At 43.3% G+C, this 10,652-nt stretch overlaps 1 protein-coding gene across 3 annotated transcripts in view; it reads right to left on the bottom strand.

Moving 5' to 3' along the window:
* Nucleotides 1–6,012: 6,012 nt before the first annotated feature.
* The window catches only part of DCBLD1 (discoidin, CUB and LCCL domain containing 1), a 48,874-nt gene continuing 44,234 nt past the window's right edge, over nt 6,013–10,652 (bottom strand). For 2 of the 3 annotated variants that reach the window (XM_032185019.1, XM_032185021.1), the window contains exon 15: nt 6,013–8,411. In XM_032185019.1, the coding sequence (XP_032040910.1) occupies nt 7,894–8,411 (518 nt within the window). In that variant the 3' untranslated portion in view covers nt 6,013–7,893. The remainder of the gene's footprint in view (nt 8,412–10,652) is intronic. The other variant, XM_032185022.1, reaches the window with a different exon arrangement.

Here is a 10,652-nt window from a genome sequence, read left to right as displayed (position 1 = left end):
GTCTGAACCTCTCTTGGCACAGCTTTGTGCCACTTTTGTATTGGCAAGACTGTTTTGTCTTATAGTAACTTAAAGTAGTTGTCTTGAGTGCTCTAATTAAATATGAAAGTGTAGTTTGGGCCACCTCAGTTTTATGCGATTTTCAAAATCAAAACATGTCTATTACTTGGTAATTCTAATTTGTGACCAGAATCCTACGCATTTTTAGCGCTAAGTATTTGCACTTTTATGTAGAACCAGAAGGGGGCAGCAGCTTCCTTCAAATCTTCAGCATTCACGAGACTGAAGAAAGAGATTCTTTTTTTTATTAAATAAAAAACTTCAATTTATTTATTTATTTGTTGCTGTTCTTTATACTATTATTAGTAACGTTTACTCTTAAAAGAGCAAACATCCAGTCTAGCTAGCATCCTGTTGCAAGCACTGTTCAGGTGACACAATTTACAGTAAACATTGTTCTCTGTGTCTGTGCAGTATATGTACAAGCAAACTTGAACACAGACACACACACAATTATAATTTCATATAGCTCTGGATTCGTGATTTGTTGAAGACTGCTTAAATATATCCATCTACTACTTTAAAAATGAGTGCTTTTTTTAACTTTCAGTGCTTATGTGTGCTTTTTAGTTCTGTGTTTGTGGGTGGATTAAGTATTTCCAAAAGAAGGGGCCAAGAGCATTGTTAAAACACAAAATGACTTACTGGGTCAGTCTGTAGACTCTCCTGCCTGCACTTTGCCTGTGCCTTTCAATCATGGTGTGCAACTGGCCTCATCACATTCCTGGTACCTTTGCTGGGACAGAGGCCACCCATCACGTCCAACCACGTTGAGATTTGGCAGTGAGGAGAAGTGAAAAAAGGGAGAACATTGCATTTTGCTCTTGTTTAGTTTCAGACTGAAGGTTTTAATTTTAAATTTATTTTATTTTAATCAGGAGAAGAGGAAGATCTGTTCACACTGACCCACACGTCATGTTTTCTCTACCACTGTTGGTTTCCAATGACTACCAAATGGTAGAGCAGTTCCCAAACACGTCTGTCAGTAACCAGGTGATCAGTGAACTTCTCAGCCAAATGTTCTTTTGCATAAAATATTTATGTCCTTGATGCTGGTCCTTATATAGTGAAGTGACTGTACTATAATAAGGGGGGATAAAGTGTGACAATCTGTTGGGAAGTTAACTATGAACTATGGACTCTAAAGGGGTATCTTTATGACGCCATATGCTAGGCATGTGTAAGATAGTAGAAAAGTTATTGTAGCATTTTTTACCAAAATCATGGGTGGCTTTGTGTTGCAAGTGTCAAAAAAAGATGGGTCCTGTCTTTTGTGACACAGCGCTGTATGCACTAAGGCATGTGTGGAAGAGAAAGTAAGAGCTGTCCACAACCTTTTCACATCCACGTATGACTCTCATGTTTCCATGTTACAGGCCTACTTTATCCAGGTCACCAGATTCAAATTTTATAAAACTGTCTGTCAGAGCAGATGGTGTCACTTAAGGATAAAAAGCTTAGCCATAGATGTGAAGAAAAGCCGCCTCTTCAAGTAAGGTCTGCTAGCGCATCTCAGGCTTTATCACCTATGTCTTGTCTCCCTGCATGACAGAGAGTTTTTAACAGGTTTGTGATTGGTGTTCTCAAAGATCTTTACATTTTTGGGTGGGCTTGATTAGTTGATACAGCTCTGGACAAGTGGCAGCATATCTGTCTGTCTCAGTTAGTCCATCTGTGGAATGGGTTGCCTGGGCCGCAGAAGTTTAGACATGCAAAATACATTTGGGAAGGCTGAAGTTTCTCGTATGTGCCCATGGCATCAAATTGTTCAAACCAATGGCTTGGTAGTGGCTAATGTAACTTGCTGTCTTTCTAGCCTGTTGTCCTATTCAGCCTGTTGTTCCGTTCTTTTATGGCCAGTGTCACCATCTCTGCTCTCTGTCACTCCTCATGTAGCTCTTTGGGAGACTTCTGATAAGCTCTCCCTGGGTGCATCAGGCTTCTGCCACTGCTGGATGTTTCTGTATTGTTTGTGTTAAATTGTCGCTAGTATTTCTTTGATGGCTAGAACTTTGGCTTTATTTCTTGTCTACCTACAAGAGAAAAAGTGTATGTTTTACGGTCTGTTATTGTCTGTTAATATCTGATTCAATTGAGAGAATTTTGCAGTCCGAGTAACTTGTTATTTTGCAGATTTTCTCACTCCTTTTACTAGCTCAGACTCACAATAGGAAATGCTTGATATTCAGAGTTATTGCTTATCTTCAGGTGGGCAGATAATGCAGATCTTTAAGGGAGCTTTTCCAGTCAGGTCAGTTAGAAAGTTTGCATCTACCCAAAATTATGGATTCCTGAGGTCAGTCCTGGATAGTGGTCAGGACATGGGAGCCTTAATTACAGCAGCATGTCACCAACGTGGGCTTATATTGTTAGCTATGCTGAAAAATGATGTTGTGCTGTAAATTAATTAAGTTGTCTCCTTCCTGAATTTCTCTTTCGGATACCTCTGTCTGTATAAAAGCAAGTGGGTTGATAATCTCTTGGATGTTGCGTGGGCTCTTGGTAGAGGCGTTGCTAGTGGCTAAATAAATAATGAATTAACTCAGCCTGAAACAACAACTTACTGAATAACCTCTGCATACAGTAAGTGGAGAATGTTTTTCAGGACTTTTCAGATCCATAATGTGATGCCAAGCCTAAACAAATATGGTGAAATTTGAATGAAAATCCTCCAAATTCTCATGTCCAGACTATACAATGAGATAACACAGAAAGGCAGATGCTAGGCGTCCTCCTTTATCATTTACAGCACGAGGTTTCCCCAACTAAGGATGTCTCCCCTCTTGTCTTTATCTAGTTTAGAAACACTTTGACCCCTTCTTGTATGCCCTTTGTAGCTGGTAGGACTGCACCAAGGGGCTTCAAAAAAAAAAAAAAAAAAGCTATCAGGAGTGGTTTCTATTTTGAGTTTCAAAGTTATTGTGCAGTAATGGCACCTTCCCTTTAAACAAGCACGTTCCTTGAAACTTATTCAGTCTTCAATAATTCATAGACATTGCCACTGCTCCTTTATAACGTTGTTTGTCTTGTTAACCCCACGCAGCTATAGCAGGGTATTTTTTAGTATACATGTCAGGTTCAACAGTACTGATGAGGTTCAAGTGAAAAGATAAATTCTGCTCATTTACCCCATGCTGTACTATTGCAGAGGGGGTTGGAGGTCAGTACAGGCTTACATCATCACTGACATTGGAAAGAAGCAAGTAGAATGGACTTACTTTTATGGAAAAAAAAAATAAAGAAAAAAAGAATGCAGTAACATGACCTTGTCATTCCTACAGTCCAGACTGATTACAGGCTAAAGGGAACTGTTTGGACACACGCTCGCTGACCAAACCTAACCTGGTTTGGAGAGAGGATTAATGGAAGAACACTGATGGATTTTTACAAGGTTGGTTTTCAGTGGATACCTGACCCTTCAGGACTTCTATGAGACCTCTGGCTCATTTCTTAGAGGTCACAAACCTCTTGTTCAGAGGTAATTGCTTTTTGTTACTCACCTCCGGTGAAATGAATTTGAGCTGCATGCAGAGAAACTACTGGTTTAGCAAAACCAAACTAGCACAAACCAAAAAAAACAAAACAACAAAAACAACAAAAACTGCCTGACTTTGGCAAAAGCCAGGACACAGACAAATAATTACACTTTGTTTAATGTTTATTAACTACCTCAGTGGTGACTTTATATGCACAGTTTTGAAGGTGTTGCTGCAATGCAACGCTACTGTTTTAAGGTCAAGAGGTTTAAGTGTAACTTAGTGCAAATAGTGTACTTTGTTATGGCAACTGCACTTCTTTGCTGTGGTTTTTACATTCTTCAGAGGTACTGGGTGAGTGAGGCCTTGTGCTGGATGGCGGCAGCAGTTGCCACCTGTGCTAAACAGACACAAAATGGAGGCTGCCTGGGCAGGTCACAACAGCGATGGCCTGGGGGCTCCCTTAGCTCCTCTCCAGAGGTGTGGGCTCTGCCACTTACTGACATTGGGCACCTGGCTTGCTCTGCATTGCAACTGCAGGTTAGATAGATCATCTGAGCACTGTAAGGCCTCTGCTGCCTTCTCCCGTCTGCTGTATGGCCACAAGTCCATTTTCTGCCCATGCAGTAGAGAAGAGTCCTACAGCGACTCAGCTGGCAGTGTCCCAAAAGCCTGGCAATGACAGGGTGGCACTGGGGAGGGCACAGCAATCCGTGTCATACATCTGCACGGGAGAGAAGACTCCAGCACCACAGAAAAACAAATAATACCTGTCAATGATAGTGACCCACCAAGCACTTAATCAGTCAAGTGTCTGCTTCTGTCATGGGGCCTACAGCCTGACATTCCCATCCTGTGCAGGGAAAGTTTGTGCCTTAGACTGGCCTCCATGGATATCTGCGCAGAGTGGGGAGCTGCCAAATGATGGTCAATAATGGGAATAATCTGAAGAAAGTCTGTATTAAAACTCAGTCTTCCTGGGGTTTAGCCAGGCCAGACGAGCTGTGGGATTCATAACCTGCTTGTAATGGCTGGGCTCCAACCTCGTGGTTTTTGTTTTTTAAGAATGAAGCAGGGATCCCTCGACCACAGTTACCTCAGCAGTCCCAATGCTCCTGAGATGTGGGCATGTAGGCTACATACACATTTGTGTATTTGTAGTGGTGTTTGGAGAATCTAATTTTATTTATTTATTTATTTATTTATTTATTTATTTATTTATTTATTGGGGTGGCAGTGGTGGTTCTTTTTTAATTTAAGTCACCATCTTTTGCACTTTCTTACCTCAGGAGTCTGTCTTCGGTTCCTTCGGTTAGAGACGAGCATTGACAATGTGTGACCCTGTTCATAGCACAGTCAGAGGCTTGCTATCAATGGCGGCTGGAACAGGTAGACCCTTAGGGCTGTGACCAGTTAATATTTAACCTTCTTGTGAACTCTGGCGCGGTTTTACTGTTCCAGCCTACTGGGAGCACCTGCTCAGGAGAGGAGTTTGGTACTGAATCACTGCTGAAAGTCTCCGTTAACCAGATGGTCAGCCTCATAAAGAGGTTAGACTCTGCTCTGCCACAATCTCTAGCAACGTTGGAGGGAGACCCAGTGCAAATGCAGCCCTTCCTACTGTGTTAATGTTTTGAAACAGGGCCTGTTCTAACCTTTGTCTTAGAAGGAAGATTTTTAATTATGTGGCGTTTGCTAAGTCTGGCTGTGTTATACCTGCAGCTGGTTTTGGCTGTGAAAACAGGCTGGGGCAGACAAGCTGGAGGAGCCATTCTGAGGCGAAGCATGAGGATGAACCACCACAGCTGGGAGATTCGGGCAATCCCTTTCCTTCCTACATCAGGGTTTAGTATCTCTGCCACCATCAGAATGGAGAGACTACACAGGTAGGAAATTATGTGCATATCTGCTGTTAGGGTCACCAAAAACTGTTTCCCAGGCTGAGGGGGAGAATGTCGCTATGGCACTTGTAGCATGCTGCAGATGCAGGACACATGTGGCTGAGGCATGCCAAAAGGTTGTTATAATACAAGCCATGGCATCGATTGCCGGCTGCTGTTGCACTGCTACATTATCTTGGTGCCTCATTAGGTGGGGAATAGCTCTGATTACTGAGCTCTGCTTGTTTGTGAAGTGACAAGTCAGGCTAATCAGCTGTGTGGGTGCAGTATTGGTTACAGGCTCACTGGGGGGGCATCCTTATCCTCTCCTCAATTATGTGCTTCCAGCAGCAGGGTTGGGCGCAGAAGTTTGTTCGTGGGCGCTTCTTCTCTAGAGATTATGGACAGAGAAGCCAGGCTAAATGGGGCACCGAGATAATCTTTTTTTAGCCTGTCATACTGAGAACGTAAATTGCAGCCTCGCAACTGGCACTTTTGCAGAGAGTAAGGAACACTTATTTCTCACCCTGCAGGATATGTGACAAGAGTGGGTGTGCAGTGATGATAAAGTCACCAAGTTAAGTACCAGGCCTGTGTGACTGATTTACAAATACCAGTGTGCTTTATTTACATAGACATGTAAACAACAGAAGGTAAACAACACCACCCAGCTCGGTCTAACAAACAGGCTGCTGCTGCTTCGCTTCAGAACCTGAGGTGTTTTATACATTTCACAGAAACTGTATTGACAGTGAACACAGGAGGACTACAAGGTTAGCTCGACTCTTTCGTCTTTGCACAGGAATTGCATGCAATGTGCATCGGCGTGACAGAACTGCACCACTGAGGCCACGAAACAAGCATACGTGAAGAACCCACTAAGAGCTTTTCTTAAGGTCAGATATGGCTTGAGTTAGCAAGATTTGTGTGTAGTGTCACTACAGCTGTTCTGTATTCTTACAGCACTTTCCATCCCAGGATCTGAAAGCGCTTTACGAGCAAACAGCAAATCTTTGCTGCATCCTTTGCAAACGATCCCATTTACACGTAAGAAAACAGAGCGCCTTGAAACGGTGACTTTCCCAGAGCTCACGTTTAGTGGTCTAATTTCCCATCTCTGTGCCTTAAATATAGCACCGTTCTTCCTTCCCAATAGTATATAACTTCTTGCTATTTTAGGACACGCTTTCAAAGTTAAGGTAAGGCTCCTTCTGCTGCGAGTAGAAGGGCAGCGGATGGTCCCAGTCACCACTGAAGCTGTTTAGCTTCAATGACGCCTCTGCTGAAAGAGGAGCCAACTACTGTGCAATACATTGCACCCATCCCCAAGCTTTTTCAAGTTTGTCCAAAAATGGAATTCATGATAACATCTGCTGCAAAAGAAAAACTATTTGAAAACAACTGTGCTGATCTGCTGTCTTGCAAATTTAAATGCAACAGTAAGCCAAACACACGCTGTGTTTTACTTTGACTAAATATTTCAAATGGAAATGTTACACTAAATTTGCAAGACAGAAAAATACCCAGTGGAATAATTAAGAGTTCAGAAACTACGCTGCTTTGTGTCAAGGAATGAGTTTCCTTATAGTTTAGCAGCAACAGCATCAGCTAGGGCTTGAACAGGATTTAATTCTTAGCTGTAAATTCACATTTTGTTTCCACACACATTTCTTGAAAAAACATATCGGCAGGTGTTGATATTTTTTTTTTATTGCAGATGTGTCTGCAAAGTGATCACCATGGCTTGAATCCAATGCTGGTTCCACTTTTCTACCTGTTTTTGACACGAATAGCAAGTTAGGCTCAGCTCAAAAACTAGATCAAATTCAAGCATCTAAGAACTGCTGTGAAAAAGCAGCTGGGCAGGTGAGATTGAACATGATATTTAAATGCTCAGCTGCCTTCTCTTGTGCACTTCATGCTTCAAGTAGTTTTACTTCTACCCTCCCAAGAAGAACTATCGTGATGCCCTATCTTCAGTTTTCATAGGAAAGGAACTGAAGCACCACAACCTTAAGATACAACAACCTTAAGATACAACATATACAGCTGTCAGTACAACTGCATATAAAATAGAGGGAGAAAGAGTTTTTTTTCTTAAACAGGCATTTCTGCAGTAATGTTTTTGTTGTTTTTTTTTTTTTTTTTCTCCTTTCAATTCCACAGGTGCAAAGGAAACTTAAGAAATTCTCCTTAAATAAAAGCTATGTACAAATTGCACACATTGCAAACGGAGCACTGAGATCAGTTACAGAAAATAAGATATACAGTCTTCACTGATAACATCTCTCTTGCTATAAACAGTGATAAACAGCATATGCTTTCTTCAGATGTCAGAACCCAGCAAGACTGCAATATTATGTACACAGGGTTTGTTTGCCTTCTGCCTTCCACAGCAGAATCCTTTAAAACTCTGTTTTCACTTCGGAAGCTGTGCAGCGACATTCCTGTGCACCACGTCTCTCTTGCTCAGCACATCACAAGAGAGCTGTCATTGCTGTCTGGCTTATTGGTTTGAGGCAGTCTCTGGGGGTTGAGTAACCCTCGCTCCCTAGTGAATTCGTCTGAGGTTTCTGGTAGTCCGTACTGTAGCTCACAGAGGTCAGAATACTGTTAACTTTAGGTTTATCATAGTTTATTACACTCTGGGGTGTCTGATAGTCTCCGTTCCTCATATCGGTTTTGCATGAGCTAGAGAAACTGCCGGCGGAGAGGGAATGCTTCTGCGACGAGATTACAGGTACGTTGTAGCCGTTTTCAGAGGGGAAGTTATTTTCTCTGGTGACGTGCCGCTCTATGATCGGGGTGGCGTATTCAGGTTCTTGGCTGGTCAGGGGCAGCGCGTATTCGTGCCGGTTAGCTCTGAGCGGACAGTGGTAGTGGTTTTCAAACTCTGCGCTCCCCCTTCTTCCCTCCTCTTCAGTGTCCATGGGTCTGAAAGTAGATCCTTTCCGTGTTACTGTTCCAGTTCCAATCATGAGAGGCTGCTGATAATCTAAAAAGAAGTATGAGCTGCTCAATAGTACATAGGTGGATTATTTTACGTAGTAGATGGCAGAAAATGACTTGGTTATTATATCGGATCTGTGATTACCAAGGATGCGAAGAAACATTGCCCCAGGTCTGGCTCTGCACCCTCCTTCAGTGCAAGCACTGCAGAGCCTGGCAGAAGCTGCTCTGCGGAGGAGCTCCAATCTGCCAGCCCTTGCCTCGCTCCCTGCCTGCCTTTCCCCATCTACCCCCCCAAACACATTATCATCGTTTCTGGAGTATACTCCAAAGCCCTAAAAAAAGGCAGAAGTTAACAAAATATCACCAGCAAGCCAGAGAGAGGACTTTGCACGAAGTTCCACGGAGGAGAAGTTCTCAAAGCACGCGTTCGTTCCACTTTGGGAATAATTAAGATGCCGGGAGGATTCTTAACGAGCGCAAGTGCCGGCTCTATTTAAAAGGAATCTCACAGTAGCTGACTGACAGGGAAGATAAAGTTAGGCGGAATGGCAGCCAAGAGAGTCAAGGGAAGTGTGAAATGTGTGAAGTCAGCTCAGAGCTGAAGCGTGCGCACGAGGGGGGCAAGCCAGAAGGCGAGCAGCAGGAGCAGCGCAGCCGGGGGAATGGGATGGTTAACCCCACCGAGGGGATGGCTAACCCCACCGAGGGGGCAGAACTGCACTGGCCACGGGGAAAGGACCTGAGCAGGAGCATGCAGTGAGACCCAGGGAGTGCAGCCTGCTCGTGAAGTGCATATACACGCCTCTAGTCAAAGAGGATAGCAGGCTGCCGTGTAGGAGAGAGATCTGAGCTAACCGGGTTTTCAAAACATCACGGAAAATTATCATGAGGGAATTCAGCCTTCCAACTTTTTCACTTTGGTGCTAGTGAAAATCGCTTCCTGATAGATACGGCGGCCTGAACAGCTCCAGTAAGTGACACTGATAAAGTATTGTATTTTGGCGCAGGCGTGAAGAAAGTTAGCTCAGTTTCTGTTTTGGCATCATAGTTCATCTGACATGAGCGTCAAATTCAATCCCATATGTCCTGTGAAAGATTTTTCTGGCAGTTCCTGGCGACTTCCCAAACTTCAGCATGTAGGGTGAAGGTGTTAGGATATGTCACTAAGTGATGCAGCTCTCGCCAGCATTGCTGCTGCTACTCTGAGTAATCTCACTCGCTCAGCAAGAAGCGTCCCCACTTGCTCTGGGCTGCCATGAGGAGCAGCAAACAGCAGGGAATTTCGAGGGGAACAATTTCACGTGGGATGGTGCCCTACATGCAAGGTGCATGCCCTCTGCAATTTAATTGTGAAATAGTGTTTGCTGCACATTTCTGGGCTGTACTCACAGTTTTTATTTCATGTTTCTTATTTTTAAGGAGGCTGTAGGTGAAATGCAAAGCCTTGGGAGCTGTCAGGACAGAAGGAGAGGTATGAATTTTCACACTGCAGGAGGAAAGGCTGGGGAGAACAGAGGCTCCCTGCACACAGCCAGGGTAGCTGGATAACCATGAGTTTTAAGGAACCTTTGCTCACACCCTTTCCTTCATGAAATAAAACTGCTTTATAGGTCTCTGTGTATTTATATTGAAAGTTTCTGTAAAGCATTCAAACTGTCTTTGACAGATATCCAGGGATAGCACCATATGGAATTACAATGATCTTTTTTTTTTTTTTTTTTTTCCTTTTAATAGATTTCTCTCTGAGAAGCACATTGGAGAAATCCTCAGGAATTAAGGAATTCCTAATGTCTGAAGGTTGGAAACAGAAAACTAATTTTTCAGGAAGATTGCTGATGACTGCTACCATAAAATGGCTGTTTGGTCTAGCCTTTCCAGACAGAGAAAAACAGTCAGGGATAAGATTTGCTAAGAGGATGAATTAAGAACCCACCCGTTTGGGATACAAATAGTACTGATGCAGGGATCTGCTCTATCCAGACAGTGACCTGAGTGACCTGGAGCCAAGGCAGAAGAGGAGAGGAGCACTGTGGTGTTCTTTTCTGCTCTCTCATCTACCCACTGCTACTTCAGGAGGTCTCATCTCCAAAATAGTTCAGGCACCAGGACCACTGCACACAGGTCTCAGCACGACGTCCAGCTGGGCATGAAATCCCACCACAAACCAACTAAGCAATTTTTCTATTTGATCAGCAGCAAGAGGCATTCTATTTTGTACCCCTGCCAGAGATGTTTGAGTTTAAGCAGAAACACAGAAATTAGTCAGCAAAGTCAAACTTCTCTA

This window comes from Aythya fuligula, chromosome 3, assembly GCF_009819795.1.
Source record: "Aythya fuligula isolate bAytFul2 chromosome 3, bAytFul2.pri, whole genome shotgun sequence".
Lineage (NCBI taxonomy): Eukaryota > Metazoa > Chordata > Aves > Anseriformes > Anatidae > Aythya > Aythya fuligula.
The sequence above is the reverse complement of the archived record's forward strand: the minus strand, read 5'-3'. Positions and strand labels throughout refer to the sequence as shown.